The 25,126-nt window shown below is 46.8% G+C and overlaps 1 protein-coding gene across 2 annotated transcripts in view; it reads left to right on the top strand.

Moving 5' to 3' along the window:
* The first annotated feature begins 443 nt into the window (after window positions 1-443).
* LOC120517100 (putative uncharacterized protein MYH16) overlaps window positions 444-25,126 on the top strand; it is a 117,264-nt gene continuing 92,581 nt past the window's right edge. Inside the window, exons 1-3 of one of the 2 annotated variants that reach the window (XM_039739200.1) lie at window positions 444-774; window positions 1,191-1,313; window positions 20,731-20,895. In XM_039739200.1, the coding sequence (XP_039595134.1) occupies window positions 1,278-1,313; window positions 20,731-20,895 (201 nt within the window). In that variant the 5' untranslated portion in view covers window positions 444-774; window positions 1,191-1,277. Of the gene's footprint in view, window positions 775-1,190; window positions 1,314-6,443; window positions 6,609-20,730; window positions 20,896-25,126 lie in introns of those variants that run through there. The other variant, XM_039739199.1, reaches the window with a different exon arrangement.

Genomic DNA, 25,126 nt, shown 5'->3' with positions numbered 1-25,126 from the left:
GAGTGGCACGGTGGTTAATGATACTGCCTCCCAGCCCAAGAGACATGGGTTCAAATTCTGCCCATTCTTTGTCCTGTGTGGGGGTTTATACTTGGGTACTCTCCCGATGACTTCACATCAGCATGGTCTGAGGGGTTGTGCCCTGTAATGAGCTGGCAACCTTTTCTAGTTATGATGTGCCCCAAATTGTGAGGACATATTTCTGCCTAAAGAGGAGGACTGCACAGGAAAATGAAATGGCAGAAAAAAAGGCACAGTAATACCATTGGTGGTCTGTAGGGGGAGTCTCAGACCCCCGCCTCCTCCCCCAAATTCCAGTTGTAACCGCACAGTTTACATAAATCTTTTGTATTCTTCTGCTCCCTTTAAACAGGCTTTGTTACCCCAATATTGTTAAGTTCAGTACAGTTCACTAACCCCTTCTGTCTTTGTTTTTCCAGGTGAGCTTCATCTTCCTCCACCCGACCGAGGATGCTGATGGTCTTCTTTTAGAGCCCGTGAGCAGGTCCGGTCAGTCAGCAGTGTATCCTGGAAGCATCTTCAGCTTGGATGATTGAGCTCCCTCTAGTGGTCCCCGACAGGGCTGCACACTTTGACTACAATTCCAAATTTTGGTCACACTGCTACCCGGAGCACAGGAGGAACAGCAGCAGGCAGTCCACCAATGCCCCTCCATTACGTCAGCGTGCTGCCAACTGCCCCAGCTGGGTCACCAGTCCATCCATGGCTTCCTCCCCACATTTCATCCCACAAAGGATCACAACTCCCAGGCAGGTCAGTGTTTGTGTGGACTTTGCATGTTCTCCCTGTGCTTGTGTGGGTTTACCTGGGTGCCACCATTGCAGCAGGCATCTGGCAGTATAACTGGTAGAATGTGAGTGCCAGTGGGTGATGTCTCGGCATCCCTTCCAGGGTTGGTTACCACATTGTTCTGCTCCAGCAACCCCAAGTGAGAAACTGAATGGATGGATGGGCAGGTGACGTATGTGTAGAAGTTTTGCAGGAGAAAGCTGAAGGGAAATGTCGGGAGACGCTCGACCTCCACTCCTCGATAAGCTGAGTTCTTATCTGGGACTTTAAAGGTGGAATGCAGCACATCTGTAAACGGACAGTGATTTATGTTTACTGGCAAAGGCTTGAAAGTGCAGCAGCTTTACTGTACTCTGATCCTCAATTCTCTTGGCTCTCAGGTTTTGTCAAAATGAAGAAAGCATTTGCTCTGAGTGTGGGCGAGATGAGGCGACGAGGAACTCGCAGGACCCCGCAACACACAGCCCATGTTCAAGAAGATCAGCAAGAAACGCGAATCTCAGGTTAGATGGACCCTTTAATATACTGAGAGCAGAATCAGGGTAACATGCGTGACAGCGCCCTCCAGTGGGTACTGTGTGAGTGGGCAATAGCAGTACCCTGACTCTCTGGTCCAAAGTCCTCAAAGTGAAATTATTGACAAATAAAGTACTGACACACTGATGGATCCTAACAGTGGCACAGATGTCGTAGGGGAGATTCATGCCACGTGTGCCTCTTGTTTTCTGATAGGGTGCCATTTTTGAAATATTAAGAATAGGAAAAGCTAACCTAAAACGTTGAATTCTGATACACAGTGTAACAGTGTCAGCTGGGCCGACACTCGTGGACACCATGTGAGGACGTATCAAAAATAAATTAACGGCAAGTCCACATGCACAGTGGCTCCTGCTTCCAGCCCACGTGTCACTGAAGGGGAGTTCTGGACCCCTGCCACCCTGAATTGCATTGTGCAGCTTTGAGAATGTTTGGTTATGCTATGTTATGTTATATTACTACTTACTGCGCTATTTATGTGTCTATCTATCTATTATATAGTGCCTTTCATATCTATCTATAGTATATAGTACCTATCACATTTATATATATATATTATATAGTGCCTTTCATATCTATCTATATTTTATAGTGCCTATTACATCTATATTATATAGTGCCTTTCACATCTGTAGTATATAGTGCCTTTCACATCTTTCTATACACTCACCTAAAGGATTATTAGGAACACCTGTTCAATTTCTCATTAATGCAATTATCTGATCAACCAATCACATGGCAGTTGCTTCAATGCATTTAGGGGTGTGGTCCTGGTCAAGACAATCTCCTGAACTCCAAGCTGAATGTCAGAATGGCAAAGAAAGGGGATTTAAGCAATTTGGAGCGTGGCATGGTTGTTGGTGCCAGACGGGCCGGTCTGAGTATTTCACAATCTGCTCAGTTACTGGGATTTTCACGCACAACCATTTCTAGGGTTTACAAAGAATGGTGTGAAAAGGGAAAAACATCCAGTATGCCACAGTCCTGTGGGCGAAAATGCCTTGTTGATGCTAGAGGTCAGAGGAGAATGAATGGGCCGACTGATTCAAGCTGATAGAAGAGCAACTTTGACTGAAATAACCACTCGTTACAACTGAGGTATGCAGCAAAGCATTTGTGAAGCCACAACACGCACAACCTTGAGGCGGATGGGCTACAACAGCAGAAGACCCCACCGGGTACCACTCATCTCCACTACAAATAGGAAAAAGAGGCTACAATTTGCACGAGCTCACCAAAATTGGACAGTTGAAGACTGGAAAAATGCCTGGTCTGATGAGTCTCGATTTCTCTTGAGACATTCAAATGGTAGAGTCAGAATTTGGCGTAAACAGAATGAGAACATGGATCCATCATGCCTTGTTACCACTGTGCAGGCTGGTGGTGGTGGTGGTGTAATGGTGTGGGGGATGTTTTCTTGGCACACTTTAGGCCCCTTAGTGCCAATTGGGCATCGGCTACCTGAGCATTGTTTCTGACCATGTCCATCCCTTCATGACCACCATGTACCCATCCTCTGATGGCTACTTCCAGCAGGATAATGCACCATGTCACAAAGCTCGAATCATTTCAAATTGGTTTCTTGAACATGACAATGAGTTCACTGTACTAAAATGGCCCCCACAGTCACCAGATCTCAACCCAATAGATCATCTTTGGGATGTGGTGGAACGGGAGCTTCGTGCCCTGGATGTGCATCCCACAAATCTCCATCAACTGCAAGATGCTATCCTATCAATATGGGCCAACATTTGTAAAGAATGCTTTCAGCACCTTGTTGAATCAATGCCACGTAGAATTAAGGCAGTTCTGAAGGCGAAATAGGGTCAAACACCGTATTAGTATGGTGGTCCTAATAATCCTTTAGGTGAGTGTATTATATAGTGCCTTTCACATCTATCTAGAGTATATAATGCCGTTCATATCTATGTTAGATAGTGCCTTTCACATCTATCTATATTATATAGTGCCTATCATATCTGTCTATTATATAGTGCCTTTCACATCTATCTTACATTTACTTACTTGACTCACGCCTTTATCGAAGGTTTGCGGTGCACTTGTCTTTTGTTTTTCCAATTGAAGCACAGGCAGGTGAAGTGACCTGCTCGGGGTCGCACGGTTTCAGGATTTGAACCCAAAGCCTTAGCCACGACAAGGAGTTGTAGTCATCTTAGGCTAAGGTGCGAGACGCAGAACTGAAGTGTGTAAAGTAGAAGGAGGAGTTGCTGCCTCCTGCTGGTAAAGCACAAGCGATTGTGGGTGTTCAGTCAAACTGTCTGATTTTCCCTTACCCACGTAAATCATACAGAGAATCAAACCAGCGTGTCTGTGTAAGAGGGGAGTGTGGCCCCCTGGTAGTGAAGGAGTTCAACAACAAAGAGGTCATGCGGACATTGGCTGCTGGTTCAATGCCTTCAGTTGACTGGAGCGTGTCACGTAACGTGACGACTGTCCTTCACGCTTGACATCTGCAGGTCCCTTTGGATGAGGTCCATGGGCTCTATTTAAGAAGCGAGTGCCTTATGATGCAGTGACGTATTTCTGACCATCACAGTCCGCCGTTTTCTTCGTTTTAGTACTTTGGACGTTTTGAAGTTGAGGTGTGGTCGTTTAATGAGGCACATTTTTCCTGAAAGCATCCTTCTTAAGCTCTCTGTGTCAATAAAGGTGGTGCCCATAGACTGGCGATGTCCAAAGATTAAAGAGTGTGGAAGTGGATGTTGCACAATACATAAGTGTGTTTGCATGCTTTCAGAGTGGGAGTAAGCACAGGGGGCACTAAAATCGAGAGAACCCATGGGGAGCGTGAAGTAAAGCCCTAAGCCTGAATGGAGTAAAAACAGAGTGGCATTTTACATGGCGCTATATATATTGTAGGACCAACACCACCAATGGTCTACCTAAGCATCACGTCACGTCCATTTTCTGTTGAGGACCCCAGAGTATTGGGTTGGTCTGCAAGTAAAGATAAAAAAATGGATGAGCTAGAAGGAAGGAACTGAGGGTGGGCAGTTTGAAGACAGTAGGTTGCAGGTTCATATGCTAGACCTCCATAATTTAATTCAGGGCAAATCATCTGGCGGTCCTTCACATGTAAGAAAGTGTGCCATTAGTGCCATTTAATCAGACTTTTCTGATATGCTGTTACTATAATTAAACACCCTCGGACCTGCTAATCTGTTCCCAGTCATAGGAGGTGGGCCTATGTTAGGGTAGGACGTGATGCCAGCCCTTCGCAGATGAACATAACACATTTTATTTACAGGGCACCTCTTCTGTGCAGATCCAGAGTAGAACTGTTGACATACTGTGACAATGGGCATTGCTATGTGCCACCCAACGGGCATCAAAATCTAATACTTATATGAAATGCAAAGGGGTGGGATGACCACACAGATGTAACACAGTCACCAACCCCAGTGGGGTCTGCTTCCTTACTATAAGGTGGCGTGCCTCATCCACTTGCCCACCATCCCCAAAAGCTCCAAAGGGGTCTTCTCCTTCCCACTTCCTAGTCTCTGGCCAACTCCCCCCAACTCCAAGCTCAATGGACCACTGACACACAGCAGCTTTTGAAGCCCACTTCAGGGTGACTTCCATGTGACAGTCCCGTTTTTTCCCAGATGGCTGTAATTGAAGGGTTAGACACCTTGGTGGATCTGACACTACAGGGCAGCACCCCGCAGACTGAAATAACTCAGACATGTGCCCAATACCCCAAAACACAATGGCACTCCTCATTAGAACCCAAGGGCCTCATCCAAAGAGACCTGCGGATGTCAAATGTGAAGGACAGTCGTCACATGTTAAGTGACACGCTCCCGTCAACTGAAGGTGTTGAACCAGCAGCCAATGTCCGCATAACCTCTTTGTTGTTGAACTCCTTCACCACCAGGGGGAACCCTTGACTGCCATTTCACTTTTCCGGTACCTCTCTGTGCCCATGCAATATGGCATCCTCTAGTAGTCTTCTCCCTCACACTGGCACTCGGACTCAGATTTTTAAATGCAGATGCTGCCCTATTATAAGCACAAGGACACGCAGTCAGAGGTGAGAATCAAACCAAGGTTGGCCCCCACACCACTAACCTGCACCATGCTGCTGTTCAGATCCATCACATGATGACGTCTAGAGGGCCAATGTCCACACCTCAAAGATGGCGGAGGACTCCATAGCACCAGGAGCATGTCGATGTCGTCCGAGAGAGAATATGCAGACTTCACGTAAGGGTAGGATTTGAACCTTTTACTCTGCAGCTGTCAAGTAACAGAACTAATGACTGTGCCACCCAGCCAGGAAAGCCTTGACTGGATGCTGGACTTTTGTATCTGATGCTGGCAGAACATCATCGGTTGTTGAATTTATTGGGCAGCTCCACTAGGGGGCGCATATTTAGACATAAGTGTCAGAAGGGACATGAACACTGGCACCAGAGGGGGCGTCACTGCTCACAGGACACATAAGCAAAGGCTCTCCAATGCACTAAAGTCCACAGTGAATGTGACCGAACCCCAGATGCATCACCTGCTCTGCCAGCTAGTCAGTCCAAATCAATCATGGTAAGTCCTAAGCCATACGGCAGGTCTTTTTTGTGACACCTGCAGGTTCTCCTTGTGACATTGTCTGTTCATTAGGTTTGACTGGCATCTCTGATTAGACCCAGTGTGAAGGAATGAATGTGCCCTGTTGTGGACTGGCATCCCACTCCAGAATGGATTCCAGTCTTGTGCTCATTGCTGTCTATTTAATAGAGCATTAGGTACTGGACAGTAAAAAAAACTCTGCGTCCCCCCGTGTACCCCCAGAGTGATGTTGCCATGCTACGTGACATGGCAGGTAATGAATGAGCAGGCTAACGGCCGTGACCAGGGAGCGTGAAGTTATCTTATAACTGGTGGGCTGCGCTCCTCTCTGGCAGGCCACCCAGGGCTGTTTGCAGGGGCCGTGCCAGTAGTTTATTTACCAGTCGAGGGTTAATCTTTGCAGCTGCGCCGCAACGGTGGGAGGCTTTTCTCTTTCTTTTGTGCCTGCGTTTTTTCATTGTCAGGTCCCACCCCCTATCCCGCAGCTCGCTCTCTTGCTCGCTCTCTCTCTCTCACGGAGAGGGTCAGGTAACAGGGCCACTCCTGAGGGGAGCCGCTCCTGGCACGATGAGGGTCGCGCTTCTCTAAGGATGGAGAAGAAGGTTTGCTTGATCCAGACAGACTTTCACCAGTACCGTCCTGCCATCAGCATCCAAAGTAGCCCCCTGGCACACGTAAGAGAGCCGCCTTTTTTGTGTTTTTTTTTTTTTTTCTTTTTTAACCGTGTGCCGATTCCCACTCCTCCATGTGGCGCTTGTTGACGACTGGGACACTGGCAGGCTCACTGAATGGAGAAATGGGGAGGTCCGTTCACGTGAGCTGTCAGCTGTGTGCTCTGCTCTGGAATGTGAGTGGTAATCATCCAGGTACACCTGGAGCGCTGGGGTGAAGGTGGCGCCTCCTGGGGCCGGGCTCCTGACCCCTCGGCCACCTTTGGATTTTTTAATGACTTCTCCTGCTTCATTAGGGTGGCTTGAAGCCACCTTTCCCATGTCTCATTTTGCTTTCTGTTTCGCTGTCCGGTGGCTTGTTGAATCTGAGCAAGGGGGGATGGCAGCTCCTGGGCACTCTGGTTAATGGATGGGTGCTGTATGGCTCGAGGGGCTCAGTTTGTGGTGTCCTTCAGAAGATGCTCATTCTCGTTAGAAGGCTGTTTTTTTTATTGCTTTTGAGGTAATTGGAGCCCTCAGTCCCGAAATGGGATGTTCTAGAGCTTGGATGTTGAATCAAATGTTGTTGGGCGTTACACGTTCATTAAAAAAATGGTTTTGAATTGGAGACCTTCAGCTGGTTATTTAATCTTATAGAGAAAAAAGGTCTGATGCCTGGTTCAGTTGGCACTTGTAGTGGCTTCTGTGTGGAGTTTTTGTGTTCTCCTTCTGCATATATAGGCTTTCTCATAAGACGTCCTGTCAGACTGGGGCATCGTGTGTCAGTGTGGGTACCTGGTATGTGCAGAATAATCTTGGGAGGGGTTTACAGCCAATCAATCTTGTATATAGCACTTTACACAGTCAGTACTATTGAAGTGACTCCCCAATATCTACATAAAGAACGTTGTTTTTAAAAGTCCTATGTAAACGTATCTATCTATCTAATCCTGCCTACTATACCAAAATATATCTATCGATCCATCCTGCCAACTATGCTGTCTGTCTATCTATCTATCTACCTACCTATCCTGCCAATTATACTATCTATCTATCGATTCATCCTGCCAACTATGCTGTCTATCTACGTATCCTGCCAAATATGCTAGCTGTCTATCTATTCTGCCAACTATGCTATCTCTCCATCCTGACAACTGTGCCAGCCATCTATCTATCCATCCTGCCAACTATGCTAGCTGTCTGTCTATCTATCCTGCCAACTACGCTAAATCCTATCTATCTATCTATCCATCCTATCTATCTATCCATCCTATCCATCTATCTATCTATCTATCTATCTATCTATCTATCTATCTATCTATCTATCTATCTATCCATCCTCATTCATTTCACTCTGTGTTTTCCTTCAAGTGTCACTCAGCTTTTTCACACACCACTCGGTCAACAACATGGCTGCATAAAATGTTGGCAGTGGTCCGAGTTGGAGCCACTCGTGTAAAACGGGTTTAGGATTTGACAGAAAAAAAAGTGCTTTTCTAAGTCCAAACCTGCAGATCGCCGCGATTTTCCTGGCTGAGCCTCTTGACACACTAATCCGCAACCTCAACGGGGGTTTAAACCGGGATTACCAAATCCCATTCAGAAAAGAAAATATTTGTGCGGTGTGCGCAAAGCCCACCTGATTCCCTTGAAATGTCAGAGTTTGAAGGAGGCGTCCTGGAGCAGGTCAGCGTGATTGGCGCTCGGCGTTGAAGCGTCAGCCTTGTGAATGGCTGCTGAGTAAATCACAGGTGTAAGCACAAACAGAAAACGGCAGAGCTGCATTGGAGGTCTCCTTTGAAATGAGATTGTTTTCTGTTGTGGGCTCTTTGACGTCTGTCAGTCAGGGACAATGGAGGAGGTGACGGGCAGGTAAATGGTGTGATATGTGAAGACTTAACACTTAGGACGTAAGAAACTTCTCAAACGAGAGGAGATCATCGATTCCACCAGGCTCGTGTGTCTAGCTGAGCTGCTCAGATCCTCCTTAAGGTTGTGAAGGTTTCTGCCTCAACTCCATCACTTGGTTGATTCCCACAACTCCTTGAGTAAAGAAGTGCTTCTTGGCTTGAGTCCCAGATGTGCTTTCTGTAGTCTCCAGTAGGTGTCCTCGAGTCCACAACTCACCAGTAAGCTCACACGTTTCTGCTGGATCGATCTTCTTTATCGACAGGTTTGGGAGTCCTGGATTAGACCCCCACACAGTCTCCTCACCTCAAGACCCCACAGCTTTCCCTCTGTGAGCCTGTCACAGTAGGACCTGCCCTTGGCTTCCATGATGTACTCGGGTTGTTCTCTTCTTCTTCTGTTGTTTTTGGTGACCAGAGGTGCACGCAGGACTCCAGTGGCCCAGTGCTATTTAAGTGGCCTGGTGGTCAGCGGTCAGGGTTCAAACCCAGCCTGGTCGTTATCTCTTTCGCCCCATCCATTTTTTCTTTCTTTATTTAGAAACACAGTTGTCACAGGTGAGCACCTCTGAGATTATGTAAAAATACGACTGACAAGTGACTAATGTGACACGACTTCATAATGGATGCGCTCACCACTTTCCCAGTGCACCTCAGGTTAGACCAGTTGAGCCCCGCCAGTTGAGATTCACACACTTATTGGGTTTACAGACAAGCAGCTTCAAACACTCAGGTTGACATCAGTAGGATGCCGTCGATTCGAAGTCCTTCGCGATGAAGACGAGTTCTTGGACTCGCAGAGCTCTGCCTTTTTGTTTTGCGGAATTGTTCTTTGGAATGCGCCGTGAACTTATACTTAGCAGCAAGAAAGTATGTGACAGGCTGTCACTAAACACTGTCATTTGTGAAGGACACCTGAGCCGACAGGCTTTGGCATGTTGCTCGAAATCTGAATTGCTTGCTGTTGAGCTTCACTCCTGTGAGCTGAGGGGCTTCTGTGCGTCTCCATTGACTGGTTTGGACGAAAGACAGAAAAACAGCTAAGCTGCCCGACAGCCTCTGGATGGGCAACACTTTTAATGAAACTTTCTTCATCCATCCATACTGCTCATCCCCCTTCAGGGTCATAGGGACAATACAATACAATTTATTTTTATAAAGGTGGGCCGCCATGGGCTTTAACAGGCCCTGCCTTTTGACAGTCCCCCCAGCCTTGAAAAACGGGTCAATACAATAAAATACACAGAACACAAGTCATCCTCAATACAATAGAAGTATGACAAGTACTGAGCAGTGTTCAACAGGAGATGACATCTCATAATACAATTTGGAGACCTCGGCCATCAAGCTGCCTCCTCCTATTGGCCATTCCACAGCTGAGTCAGCGCTGGGCCAGCCAATCCAATGACAGGACCCCTCTACCCGACAATTCAGAGATGACGAGAGCCAATCCTGGCAGGACTGGGCAGAGGGTGGGCACCAGCAGTGCAGACCAGGCCAATTTATAGCTTTCTTTTTTTCTCTTCTACGTCATGCCACGCTGCAGGCATGTGCCCAAATGCTGCTTGGTGGTGTGCATGGCACCTGAGAAAAGCAAATGATCCATTAATTTCCTGTTGTACGTTGTATAGGGAAGAAATTGTGGTGAGCGAGTCTTAGTGGAGTGTCAATGAATCAACTGCGAGCAGCAAATGATCTTTGGTGGAGCCGGGTGCTGAAATGAAAGCCCCCCACACAGTAAAATAATTTTGGACACCAACCGGGGTGTCCTGTTTATTGTTCGAAGACGCACAAAAAAAAAAAAAAAATAATGAAACAAAAGGTGACGCCCATTGGCGTGGATGCTGCTCATTATGTGGGTTCCCACTTACAGAAATGAGGTCATCGAGGTGGCAGAGCTTCATCCGGCGGGTTGCTGGTGCCAGTAATGACACCTCAGGATTTTAGGCAGGCTGAACCGAAAGGGGAGGAGTCAGTTGGCTTCACTGGGCAGCTTCTCAGCACTGTGTGGGGAAAGGAGGTGATGACCGTGTTAATGACAGCGCACCCTCCCACCCCGGCAGGTTATTACATACCCTCATCAGAGCCTCCAAAGCGCACGCGTGGCAATGGAAAGGATTACGTCGCCGGAGACGTTGGTACGTTAGACCCGTTGAACGTAACAAGGCACAAGAAAGAGAGTGTTTCCTGTACTCATTCAATGCTCAGCCAATGTTAGCCGATACTTTTTTACCTCATTTTGTTCTCGACGGTTGTGCGTGAATATGAAAGATGCCCACCCTCTTGACAAGCCCCCCTTTATCGGGACTGCCCACTTTTTTTTACTGCCATTATCAATGTCTTTTTCAGCCCACCATTATGTTCCCTTAGCTCTCACCAGCTCCCTCTCTTTCCTTGAGGTGGGTGGCGTGCCAACTCGTGCCCGACTCCGGTCCTTTCCGGCTCGGATTGCTGACCAGTTTATGGGTAACTTTAAATCAAACCGCAGACCCCTCTCGCTGATGGAGACCACATTTTGCAGGCATGTAGTGTGGTGCAGTCCTTAAGGCTTTGGGGTTCAAATCCCACCACTGACCCTCTGAGCAAGTCACTTCACCCGCGTGAGCTCCAATTGGCAAACCAAAGAGAGATGTTACCAATTTTATCCAAAGTGACTTTTGAGATACGCGCGTTGGCCAAATAAATGAAGGGAAATGTCTTCAGCTCATAACTCTGGGTAGTGTAGATTATGGAGGGGCTGCTATCGGACCCTCTACTTGTGACAAATTACATTAAACAGACTAGTCTGAGGCACAGGTCAGCCACCCGCCCTGATGTTCTTTGAGGGGGTCACCCTTGTGTGCCCATTTGCAAAGCGCCAGGCTGGAGCCCACGCTGTGAGGGTCTCCATGCCGTGTGTGTGGCTGAACACTTCTAGCTGGCCTTGCAAGTGAAGCATTTCACCCTCTTTTTGTTTTTTTTTTTTAAAGAGTACTGTAGGTGGGCAGACTTTTTGCGATGACATCTTGCCTGAAGAATTCAGTCATTAACGGGAAATGCCAACGCACTAAGACTTTAATTGAATTTTGGAGCTCGACGGCGTGACAAAAATTCCACAGGTGTAAAGCCTGCCAGTCAGCTGGAGCGAAACAGAGCGGCCAGAAAGTTTCCAGCGTCGTCACCTCCTCCTCCTCCTGCTCCTCCTGCTCACCGGGGACCTCGGATCACCGATGACTGGAGGCCCAGAAATAAAACGCCTGTCCCTGACGGTGCAGCTGCGTGACCTCCGCTTTCCTTTACTGTCATCTGAACTTTGGATGAACGGCCCGAGTCAGAACATCAGTTTCAAACGAGGCGTAGCAGCGTTTTTGTGCCAAGCTTTACGTCACGTCTAATTATAAGCGAAGCGGAGTGGGTTTATGCACTGAGCGGGAAAGTTCATTCACATCCATCCATCGACTTTGCCAGCAGTTGAGGGACAGCTGAGGCCTGTCATTGCAGGCTTGGGTACAAAGGGGCAGCCAGCCAGCCCGTCACACAGCAGCACAGACGGCACCCATGACAGTAGTTGACCCAGAGAGTTCCTGGGACTGTGAGGCGCCAGCACCGTCCACTAAACTCGCTCCTACTGGGATTTACCAGGTAGCTTGGACCCTAAAATGAAAGCGAGGTCAGAAAAAGGGATGGAACGTGTCATCCGCTACTCGGTCTCAGCGTTGTTTTGAGGTGCGTTCCCATAAAACGTCGAAGTCGCCTCCTGACGTCAGGATGACTGTGCTATTGTGAACGGGGCACGCTGACATTTTAGACATTTCGATAAAACTCCCGTCCTTGTCTGACTTAGAACAAAGAAACTTGGGAGGTGGCAAGGATCAGGGACACCGGGGGGACGAGACAGAGGTGAGGGAAAGCTACACGGGGCAAAGTCCAGAGATGTCCTTTGTGAAAACCTGCTCTGCCGAAGGTGACAATACAGGAGTGGCCCATCCGGGGCTTGAACGTCTTCTGTCCACTGAAGGCCTCCAGAGGGTCTGCACAGAAGATCCCCCAAATCCAGGCGTGTGAAGCTTGTTGCAACCAAACCCACTATGAAGAATTTAGAATTGCCAGTGCACCTAACCTGCATGTCTTTGGACTGTGGGAGGAAACCAGAGTACCCGGGGAGAACACGCAAACTCCACGCAGGGAGGACCCGGGAAGCGAACCCGTGTCTCCTAACTGCGAGGCAGTAGCGCTACCCACTGCGCCACCGTGCCGCTCGTTGCAACCAAACCCAAAGTGGAAAACATCTTCGCCGTCACGTCGCATTCAAAGGTCACGACCTCAGGGGACACGCCCCTAACAGTACAGGTAACAACGATTGTGAAAAACAAAATAAAATGCATCAAAATAGAAAATAGCAGAAGAGGAAATGAAAATCGTAATCCACGACCTCAAAAGTCCCCCAGCAAGTGTTAGATCTTTGAAGCTTTTGACCAGAAAATGACTAAGAGCAGAAAGCAAACCGCAAGGCCTTATCCCTCCAGCCTCAGGTATTCCAATGACGGCTCTCATCAGGACCACGAAGATGGCCAACCAAACCTTAAACTCCTGGTCTGTTGTAACCGCTCATCAGTCGGGACTTGGGGAGGTCTTTGACTTTTTTTGACCTTCTGCTGTTAATTTTGTTGCTTATTTCAGTTTGTGGGATCGTCGGTTGAGAATGTCACCAGACTCGCCGAATAGAGTCGGGGTCTCGATCCACACACCTAACCTAGGAGGGTAAAGTAGTAGTAAGGATTAAAGCTCTCGGGACGGCTCCTCGGGCCTGTACGGCTGCACACACGCACTCTGCTTCTTTGTTTTTATAGCCATCCTGCTTTCTCCATTAAGCCTCTGATTGAATTTACAGGAAGCCTCCACGAGCCCCTCGCTGTCACTCAGTCCTCCGTCACTGCACTGGGCCTTCGTCTTCTTCACACTTGTCTGAAATAAACAAACGCCAGCTGCCAGGGGGTTGTCCTCCAGCACCCAATAATGTTAGGCAGGTGTCACCTCATCCTATGGGAGGTCATCAGACCCTTCTATTAGGATTGGGCAAGCCTGCCACACTGAGTAGCGCCTCCTGCAGTTGGCAGTGTCGGAGCGGTTTTACTGATGCTGGACCACTCGTCTACTTCGACATGATGGGATTTGGGTTTACTTAATATGAGGGACTGGATGGTAGACAATATTGCACCATGTTGGCACTGGACAAGACTAGGACCTGCTGAAGACTGTAGAAGGTAGGCCGGGACCACCAGGGCTAGATCAAGCCAGTTAGAAAGAGAGCGGCCATGAAGGACTGTAAGTGGGGCTCCTCCAAAGCAGGAGGTGACAGCAAATGGGAATGGGAACTGGGGAGACCCTGCTGTCCCACAGAGAGATGGGAAGTCAGGAAGAACTGGGTTTGGGGGGGGGGATCGGCAAACTTGAGTAATGGGTTTGAAGCAGGCCCCCTTTTACAAGTGTCAGGATGAGATATGGGGGACCGCATTTCCTCCTCTTACGTTCTTGTTTAGAGAAAGGTGGGGGGGCAGCTTGGGTGGTGCTGTGTAGGCCATACGGCTGGAGGAAGGCACTCAGAACGTTAACAAGAAGGGACCCACGTAGAAGAAGTTCAAGTCTGATGGCTGTCAGGAGTGTCTGAGCCTTGAGCAACAGAAGGAGGTGGCGTGTGATGAATGAGCGGGGGGATCAGTCAAAATGTCAGTGAGAAGAGACAGGGAGAAAGTGCTGGGTAGTCTCCAGCTTTTATAAATGTCTTGAGTAAAGTCCTGTGCAGTTCCTGTCATGTGGACCGTAAGCAAGGCATTTGAATCTGGGGGTTCATTTAGTTCAAAACCCAAAGTCCATTATTTAATCACGTCCTGTCACAGCACATTTTTGTGTTGGGTTTCTGTTTTAGCCGTCTCCATGGAGATATTTCCCAAAATTCCACACATGCGCTCATTTGTGATGTCACTTTTGTGACGTTGCAAAGGTCACAATGAAAAGGTCCAACTTTATTTATTTCTTAGACTCCTGGGTACCAAAACACAGACTGAAATGAGCTTTGTAGGGTTCTGAGTCTCTTTCTGTGTCTGTATTGTAAAATGACAGAAGGAACACCAATAAAGAGTTGGGGTACCACCTTGGTAACCCCAAAGTAATCTGGTAGTTTCCAACCAATCAAACATGCAGTTAGTTGTGTGGATGTCTTTACAGACTTGAGTCGAAACAGAACTGAAGAAGGTAACTGGTCTGCCGGTTTGTGAAGGAAGGGACAGGTCCAGGAGGACGGACACTGGATATGGCATCAGTGTTGGTATCTATCGTGACAGGGGACGCTGTCGTCCCCTTGAACCTTCAGATCAGACACTAGATAAAAGTCCAGCTCTTGACTTTATTAAAGCAATAGAGTGCACAAAGCACCCTCCACTCCACTATATTCATAAATAATAACAAATCCACAATACAATAAACAATCCTCCACTCTCCCGGGCACGTTGTCCCCTACCACCCGACTCAGCTCGCCCGTCTGGGATCTCTCGCAGTCTCTTATAGTTCTTGACCCGGAAGTGCTTCTGAACCCTCAGTCCGTGACTTCCTAGCAGTTCCGAGTCAGATCAAAACTCTTTTTTCATCCCGGAAGTACGTCATTTCCTCTGTCGCTGTCCCTAAGATGTACTTCCGGGTTATAGGGAAAATAATCATCTCTGAGCCTCCCTGCAGCGTCTCCTGGCGGCCCCGACGTTGTCCAGCAGGGCTGTGTACTAAAACTACATAGTCCATGATGCCCTGCTGGAATTCGGGGCATCTCCATGTCGCAGGGAGGGCTCCCTCTGGCGGCCTGGGGGCATTGGCCATAGTCCACAGCATCTATCTATCATATAGTGCCTTTCACGTCTGTTTGTGTCTACTCAATATTCTTCTAATCAGTTGTCTAATTCACACAATCCCAAGGCCTCCTGCCCCGTTCTCGGCCCATTACCATGTCCCCTGTTTTTTTTTTTTTAATTTTTAAAACCACTTTTTCAATGAAACTTTCCAGATTTGGTCGATTTTGTTTTTTTAGTTTTTGTTTCAGTTCGATTACCACCCCCATACCACCACCACCACCATTTCTAATGCAGGCAGGTTGGCACATGTGAAGCTCTGGGACATTGAACTTGAGAAGTTAACGATTTACTTTGCACGTTTACGCACGGCCGATGTTGTGAGTGGCGACTCGGCTCAAAGTGACGGGCCCGGCCCGCAGTCCTCTCCTTCACACCGGTTTGCCAAATGCATTTTTTGGGGTCTGAGAGTGCAGACAGGCCTTGCTTGCTGGTGCTATCACGACACCCACCGGTCAGCCGTGCCCACTCTTATAACAGCTAATAGGAGCTGAAATTGGAAGCCACCTTTGTCTTTTCGTCCAGCGCCTTTTCTGGGCGCGGTGGAGGTCTGTTCACAGCTGTGTCAGTAGACCCCGTTTCTAAATGTGATTAGCGTGTGGTAACAATGACTGCTTGTTATGAAGGTGACGACACCATCTTGGGATTCTCAAGGCAGGCCAGGATGAAGAGGGCTAAGAGCTTGAGGGTTACAGCTGGGGGCTGTGAGGTGTGATGGTTAAGGCTTTGGATATCAAACCCTGAGGTTCTGGGTGGGCCCGGCCCCAATCCCACTCCTGACACCACCGTGTGACCCTGAGCAAGTCACTTCACCTGCCTGTGTGCTCCAGTTGGACAAGCCAAAGAAGTGAAATGTTGTAAGTCACCCTGAGTAAGACGTCACCTGAAGAAGTAAATGTTACTTTTAGATGAATTACTGCCTGGTACCAGTAGGTGGCAGCAGGATGGCAACTGAACACGTGGCCTGTACGGTACGGTATTTCAGATTTGGCCTGCAGCACCTAATATACTGCAAAAGGGAGAAAAACCGGAACAGAGCGTCATATGAGTGCACGATGGGGTCCATGATATCCCCTATTCCTAGTGAGGCATTCATTCTGGTCGGGGATTCTGCAGACAAAGCGCTTGACACCCTCGGTGACGTACTGTTAAGCGGAGAAGAAACTAATTCTCGACGTGTTCGTTGTCCTGTCGTTTGCTCAAAACGCCTACATCTCATTTAATCCTTCCAAAAATCTTGTTAGATTAAAACTTTTGGAAAAAGCCGATTAGCAAAAGGAAAGATGCTGGTGACATCGCGCAGGAGGGACACACACCTGTATGAAAGAAGTTGTTCAAAATGTACGAATCGCTCGCCACAAATTGATGACGGTGCTCTCCAAGTTTCTGGAATTTGTCATCTACCTTTTTTCCCCGTTTAGGGAATGAGGAATTTTTCCTACTTTTTGCCTCTTTTGTTTTTTTTTTTTTAGTGACCCGGTTTTGCTCCTTGCTTGTTTTTTGACTTTTCACCATCTTTCCTCTCGGGGTCTTTGTGGATGCCCCAATTTCCTTCTCATCTTTCATGGTATCTTTCATGCCGAAGAAGCACAGGGTGTGACATCATCAGTGTGCTCCTTTAAAAGATGGCGGTGTTCTCGGTTTAAGGCATTGATGTTCTGGGAAATCCTAAACTGGGCTTCTTCTCCAGCACATCAGAAAAACAAAAGAGATGATTTTCGTTGGCTCTCGACCGCAATTTGTTTTCTGGTCGTGGAGTTTGGTTTGAGTTCTTCATGACGTTGATTTTCCAGACTGCTATTTTACAATTCCACTTTCTGCCGTTCCATTCACCTGCTAATCTGTCTGGACATGTCTCAGTCCAATGTGAACCTAAAAGTACCCACCTTGGTCCCCCAAAGACCCCCAAATTGGATTATAGGGCTTTAGACAACGGCTGGAATAAGTTCATTTATCAGGCGCTCTCCTCCTTCGGCCGGCCACTCGCTCACCCCCCCGATTTGGGCTCCTCTCTTAACCGACATCTCATTTAAAGGCCGATATTCCCGAAGAGCAAACCCAAGGAGGCGGACGGCAGGCGTACTCACGCACTGCGGCTCGGCATCCATCCACTTCACCTGCTCGGCGGACCCCAACAGCCCATCACTCTTCCTGACCCTAATAAAAATGCTAGGAGACGTTTTAAGTGCGTTTTCAGATTTATAATAAAATTTCCAGAAAATTACTTCCATTCCACCTATAGAGACATTCAAACCTTTTGGCTCGGATTCAACTCTCGACAGCAGGAGATCCTTTCCTTTTTTTTATTTGGATCATATGGAAAGAATTTTCGGCATTTTAAATATTGCTGATTGATGGCCAACAGATTTTTTTGTACAAATATTTTCTCCTTTGTAAGGGGAAAAAAAAGGGGGGGGGAGCCTTGTTATCTCCTGATTGAAGGGCTGTCATGAGCGGCCCCTTGAGCTGTCAGTTCTGAGGCTGAATATTTGAATTAAAGCAAAGAAAGCCGTCTCTACACCGAGCTGTCAGGAAGGAATAAAAAATAAACCTTTAGTGTCTGAGTACATAAAGAAATCATCATAAACACTGTGAGATCCGGAAAATGACCCCGGGGATGCTGCTCCGGACTTTTATGGCAGTGATGCCCCCTAGTTGGGGCTTAAGGCACCGACTGAACTGGAAAACTCACGACTGCTGTTTGAATCCCGGTGTGACTTCCTTTACGTTCGTATGAAGATGACGGTGCCATCTGTACCTGTAAAGTCGGCCACTGAACAGAGCTGATGAACATGAGTGTGTCGCTTCACCTGCCAGCACCCCTCACACTGTCAAAACGTGGAACGATTAGAGCTGTAATTATGGAAAGGCTCTATATAAAAATATTGTTGGGTGTCGATCATTCGTTCACATTGCTTATCTGACTCATTGGCTACAGCCAGAAATGACACAAAGTGTCTGATTTGACCACCTGTTACAGCTTTTAGAGTGTGTTTATTCACTTCTTTTGTTATTTGCCTTCATTTTATTTCTGCAAACACACCATAATGGTACAATTATAATATTAAGAACTAGCTGTGCTACCCGTCTAAGATGGGTTGAAATCCAAGTAATTGACATAGACCTCGGTGTCCACATTTGCAGTGCACCTTCTACTGGAATGTATTTTGTAGCACATATAGTAATAAAATGCACTGCATTTGCCATTCCACCAGATGGTGCATCATGAACATTTGTAGTAATGTAGATATTTGTGATGCGCCATCTGTTGGAATGACAGACGCAATGTGTTTATCTCTGTTATGTGCCATTTGGATTAGTAAACGCAGTGCTAATATTTATGATGCACCATCTGTTGGAATGGAGAATGCAATGTATTTATCTCTTTTTTTGTGACATTTAGGCACTTAAAAGCAGTGTTAATGATTGTGATGCGCCATCTGTTGGAATGACAAATGCAATTCGTATATCTCTGTTATATGCCATTTGTATTTGTAAAAGCAGTGTTCATGTTTGTGGTACGAAATCTGTTGGACTGGTAAGTGCAATGCAAATGTAGTATCTCTATTATGTGCCATTTGGATAGTAAAAACACAGTGCTAATATTTATGATGTGCCATCTGCTGGAATGACAAGTGCAATCGATTTTATTACTACGAATATTTGTGATGCACCATCTGTTAGAATGGAAAATTCAATGCCTATGTCGCTGTTGACATTTGGATTAGTAAAAGCAGTGCTGAAGTTTATGATGCACCATCTGTTGGAATGACACATGCAATGCATAAATCTCTGTTTTGTGACATTTAGGTATGTAAAAGCAGTGTTAATGTTTGTGATGCGCCATCTGCTGGAATGACAAACTCAATTCGTGTATCTGTTATATGCCATTAGGATTCGTGAAAGCAGTGTTGATGTTTGTGATGCACCATCTGTTGAAATGACAAATGCAATGCATAGATCTCTGTTCTGTGACACTTGGGTACAGAGAAGTAATGTTAATGTTTGTGCTGTGCCATCTGCTGGAATGACAAATGCAATATATTTTATTACTGCAAATGTTTGTAATGTGCCATCTGTTAGAATGACAGAGACCCAGCCACTCGGACGCTTTTATTATAGTGGACAATAGACTCAGCTATTGATATTGTTATCCATCCATCCATGCCAATCCAAATTGCTGATAACACTGCTGCCTTACATTAAGGAGATTGGGGTTTGAGTCCTGGATGCTTCCTGTGTGGAGTTTTTATGTTCTCCGTGTCCAGGTGAGAACCCCAAGTGTCCATAGATGTGCAGGTTAGGTGGATTGGTATGTTCACCTTACTGTGGCCTCGCTTTCAAAATGGATGGATGGATGGATAGATAACATTATCAACAGTTGGCTTCTTTATGTCTACCTTCAGCAGACATTTTCTCGTTTTTTATGGTTTGTTAGGCAACCAACTCAACAAATTCTTAGACATTTTGACATTTAAGAAATGAATTTTGGGTGTCATTGAATTAATTAACCAGTCAGTCAAACCCCCTCAACATATAGCCCCCCTATCCCCCTGGTGTTGATGCTGTATATGATAATGTCACCTTCTTTTAGAGGTCACTCTGAATGCAGACACTTGGGGAGGACTCTTTCCATGAAATTTCTATAGGAAAGTGGGCTTCAACTTTTTAAATTGGTGGAGAAACACCACAAGTGCTGTAGTTGAACTTTTTAATGGTGGAATTTACATTTTCATCCCAGTGCGAGCTGCCAGTTCTCCTAAGGCTTTGAGATGTGAGAAATGATCCGAGACCCCCAAGTAAAAGACACATAAAGGGAGTGGCGAAGTGAGACGCTTACCTGCCCGTTTGGATGGCAGGCGGAGAAATGATGGCAGCCCTCGCTAATCAAGGAGAGGCATCTTAATAGAATGCCATGCTATTTCTTCACACAACTGTTTAGGACAAAGACGCCAAATGGAGAAAACGATCCTGGTCAAGTTGACAAGAACCAAAGCCACAGGGCTCTCCACCCTCAAAGATGAATGGTCTCTTTTACGGGACTCTTCATTCTAAAGCCACCTTAAAGGAAGCCTAGCCGCCGCTGCTATAATCCAACTGCAAATTTTTAGACCCCCTGATATAAAAGTATGATAAAGAATCTCGGAAAAGTGTTCACCCAAACTTGAAATGGAAATTGATTCAGGATGTTCCTCAAAGCCGAGGGACTTGTCTGTCATTGTGAAGCATCTCCTATGCAGTCCGGGCTGCGTCAGGGCTCTGGTTTTTGGGAGCACCGGGAGGCCTCATTCGGGGGGGCAGCAGCGGACTAGACGAGTGTGGCTGACGGAGGTCTTTTTTTTTTTTTTTCTTTCACCCACACAGGTTAAACCTCTACCGCACTGCTTCGAAACCGACATGAGAGAGAAAGAAGAGTCGCGAAAAGCCATGCAGCAGAACGAGCAGCTCGGACAGAGAACCGCGGAGTTTGAGGAGAACAACGCCGTGCTCGAGCAGCACCGAAAGCAAGTGGGCGTTCGATTACGAGCGGTGAGTGTCCCGCCCGCCGTCTGTAACGGAACGCGAAAGTGACTGAGGTGCGATTGGGTGAGCTAGAGAGAGAGAGCGTGCACGTCAGGCATCCGCGTTTACGAGAGCCGTGCGCATGGAGCTGAAATGGTGCTCGTGTGCGCGCGTGTCACAGCGGCTCGCCGCTCACCTTCTCCTCCTCCTCCTCCTCCTACCTGCCAGGTGAGACTGTTACTTTGGACCCCGTTGATGGCCATGTTTTAAGAGGAACCCACCTTGCGGCGCGCGGTCGGCATCGGCTGTGTGTTTTGACCTAAGCCCACATATTCGTGACGCAGCTCATCCTGCACAACACGGCGCCGCAGGTCCGCACTGTTGCTCAACAAGTCCAAAGGCGAGCCGAGTGTTTTACTATAGACAAGCAGGTGTCACAAGCGCATGCGCATAAACAGAGCCGATCAATCCATTAGGCGACACTGGCAATCGCCTAGGGAGTCGTCATCTGAGGGGCGCCATTTATGAAAGTTAAGGACACCGAGGGGGACCCCATCACAGTCGAACTCTGATGATTCAGAGTGGGCGCTGCCCTCCCCAAAAGTAAAAGTGCGCACGCCCGTTAAAGCACGTCATTTGTGCTATTGAGGGTCCCTCAGCACATGCAGGGTTAAATGTACAGTAGAGACCCACAACGCCTGTCCGGTTCTTGTCACTTGATTGCATGTGTTTAAAGGCTTTGCCTATAGTTGCCACTAGATGACCGGAGCATGCCTGTGCAAGATGACAGTGACTGCAGTAGGAAATGTCATGTCATTGTCTAACCTGGGCAGGGTCGCTGATGGAGGGCTGGAGCCAGAGCCTAACCCGGCAAGCACAGAACACAAGGCAGGAACAATCCCTGGACTGGATGCTAGATTAAAGAATATCTCTATGAAATAATGTAGGACTACCACCTGGGACCAAGATGTGCCCTGTGAGGAAACCATCGCAGTCCTGGCACATAAAATGGCTGGAGCGCTTAGTACCAGTTCTGACGGTGCTGGTGGTCTGAGAGAGAGAGACCCTAACCCTTTAACAACATTGGTATGGTGACAGTGACTGAGTTTTATGACTTTAATTATTTCAGAGGCTATCCAGATTGTGAGATGGGGAATTGTTCTTGGCTTAGGGGGTGCTATAATATCACAAAGATTAGGCCAGTGTGAACAAAGGAAGGGCTTTGTGTGAGGTTAAGTGTCACGCTGCGGGAGCTCTGTGAATGGCGCAGTGCCTTTTGGGGGTCTCGCAGAACACTCCTTATGGCACCAACAGGCAGCATGAGGCATATATATTAACAAATAGGCAGGATGAGACAGACTGGTGCTCTTCCAGAGCAGATTTCTGCAAATGTAAACCCTGATAGATAGGGAGAGGGAGAGAGAGAGATATGAAAGGCATAATATAATATACAGTAGATGTTCAAGGCACTATATACATGATAAATTGATATGAAAGGCACTATATAAATGCTAGATTCATATGAAAAGCATTACAGTATATATGATGGACATGAAAGACACTATATAATAGATAGATACGAAAGGCACTATATAATGATAGATTGATGTGAAAGGCATAATATAGGTATGCAAGGCACTTTATAAATGATAGAAGGATTGTTGGATAGATATGAAAGGCACTATATCATAGATTGATAGAGAGAAAGTCGATTATTTCGCCTTTAGAGAAGTTCCAGACATAACACCGCAGAGCAGGCAGACGAGAATTACAAAGATGAAGAAGAAACTTTGGACTTGAGAGGGCAGTGAGAGCGAGCCGCTACAAAGAGAGCCAGTGTGTGAGTAGTGGCGATGTGGAGACGTCCCGCACTCACAACGTTGTGCCCTGTTTTTTTTTTTTTTTTGGTGCCACTAAACCCCACAACGTGCCCTCACTGAATGCCCCCCAGCACCTGGCAGGTCCTCATACGTACCATAATTTCAGTGCGCCGTCTCCTTTTCCACGTGGTGTGTGCCACTTTAATGAAAACACTGATGGGGGTCCGAAGCCGCCGGCTTGGTTTCATAAAGTCCTCTGCGGATGATGGAGAAGCACTTTGGAATTCTCCCAAGTAACACAAAGAAGGGGAGGTGAGGCTTTAACTGCTGATCCGTTTCGTTGACGCTTGTGTTACTTTTGTTTTATTTCTGTATTAAGCAAAAAAAAAAAAAAAAGAATAATAAAAATCTGCCCAGATGTGTGTAGCTTTGACCTCATAAATCCCTTCCTAAACCCTCCGCATTGTTCGTGCCCCCGTCTAGATGATTATCCCAGTGGTTACTACAAGCTCACCTGGCAAAAGATTTAATTTTCTAATAACTCCCGGGGTGAAGGAGCAAAACCAAACGTCTCTGCTGGTCGTGGCCTCCTGAAAGCCCCTCTAGCTGGGGACCTGCAATCTGTTTTGTTCATTGAAGTTGATGCGTTGCTTTAGGGCTCCGTCACGGGGCTTCTTTATCCTTTCTTTTCTGTGCTTTTACCTTTGAGTCGCTTTGGATTTTAGCCATCTGAGGGTGGCAGGGTGGTGCAGTGATTAGCCTCCTGGATGCTGACTTTGAATCCTGAGCTCCGCATGAGTGTGTGTGTTGGCACAGGGATGGAGTGGCATCTTGTCCTGGGCTGTCACTCTCCACATCTGTGGAATGTCTGAGGTGACCCCATTAGGGATGAAGATTGTAAGACATTTTGGCAGGGCGATGTCTCCGCTCCTGCTGTCCTTCTTTTATGGTCTCCTGGCGTGCCCAGATGTTACCCTCCAACCCGGCCACGATACGTGTCTGTCCTTCGTGAGACTTACAAGTTGTAGCTGTCTCGCAATGTCGATATCACATAACACAGCATGTTAGCCAATGAAAAAGCGGCTACCATGCCGGACCCCCCCAACAATGAATGAGGGGAAAGGCTGGGCCTCAGATCAAAGTGCATTAAGGTTTAGCTCATGTTTTCTGGAAGTGATTTATTTAACAATAGTTTAGTAAAACGACACAAGTTTGGGACGTTAAGAGCACGGAATTGTGTGGAACACGAGGAACATGAGATTTGGTTTTTTTTTGGTTCATGGATGTTTCAATGTTGTTTGCTGTTATCCAACGTTGGTCATCATAAACTTGTGTTCTGTCAGAAATTCTGTGATCTGCATGAGAACAGGAGATTCAAACAGCATGGGGCGAGTCTTCCTTTATCATGGAGGCCTGCGCAGTGTAGAGCGGTGCGCACACGGGAACTGCTGACGCGCCTGCGGTCTCCTTATCTGAGGCCCAAAGGGTGGCAATCAGTGCAGTCTGTTGTGACTGGAGGGGGGCGCTGTGGAGTCGACCCCAGACCTAAAATATGTCAAGAAGACCAGACATCGTGCAGAGGAATGAAGTTTATTACAGCAAAGTCCACACAGACACCGGGACAGTGAGCTGCACAGGACGTTCACTCACAGGCCAGGCCACACCACGGGGACACTACAGGTGATCAACTCTGCAGGTCCCGATGAGTCAACAACAGCAGTTATTTTGTATTTCTAAGCACATTTTCATGCAAAACATGGAGCTCAGAAAACTTTATACACTAAGAAGTAAAAAAAAAAAAAGAATTACAAAGCATAAATAACAACAACAGTGACATTTATTTCTGTAACATGTAGTAGTTATGGAAAGACTGACAAAGGGTAAATAATTAATTACAATGAAATACAAAAAAAATAATTCATGAAATAAATACAAACCCACATAATACATGTAAGTAATAGAAAAGAGAAAGTCCTTAAATCCACATTAATAAAAGGATGAGTGTTCCTGTGTCTGTCTGTGAGTCTGTAAAAAAAATGCATTGCATTTGTCATTCCAACAAATGGCGTATCACAAGCATTTGTTGTTTTTAGCATCACATACATAACACTGCCTTTTCAAATCCTATGCCAAATGGCATTTAACAGAAACATGCATTGCATTTGTTCTTCCAACAGATGGCATATCAGTAACATTTATAGTAATAAAAAAGCATTACATATATCGTTCCAACAGATGGCGCATAACTGACATCTATAGTAGTAAAATGCATTGCATGTTGTTCTAACAGATGGTGCATTGCAGACATTTATAGTAATAAAATGCATTACATATGTCATTCCAACAGATGGTGCATCCCAAACATTTGTAGTTTTTAGCATCACACACATAACACTGCCTTTTCAAATCCTATGCCAAATGGCATTTAACAGAAACAT

Source organism: Polypterus senegalus, chromosome 17 (assembly GCF_016835505.1).
Source record: "Polypterus senegalus isolate Bchr_013 chromosome 17, ASM1683550v1, whole genome shotgun sequence".
Classification (NCBI taxonomy): domain Eukaryota; kingdom Metazoa; phylum Chordata; class Cladistia; order Polypteriformes; family Polypteridae; genus Polypterus; species Polypterus senegalus.
The sequence above is the reverse complement of the archived record's forward strand: the minus strand, read 5'-3'. Positions and strand labels throughout refer to the sequence as shown.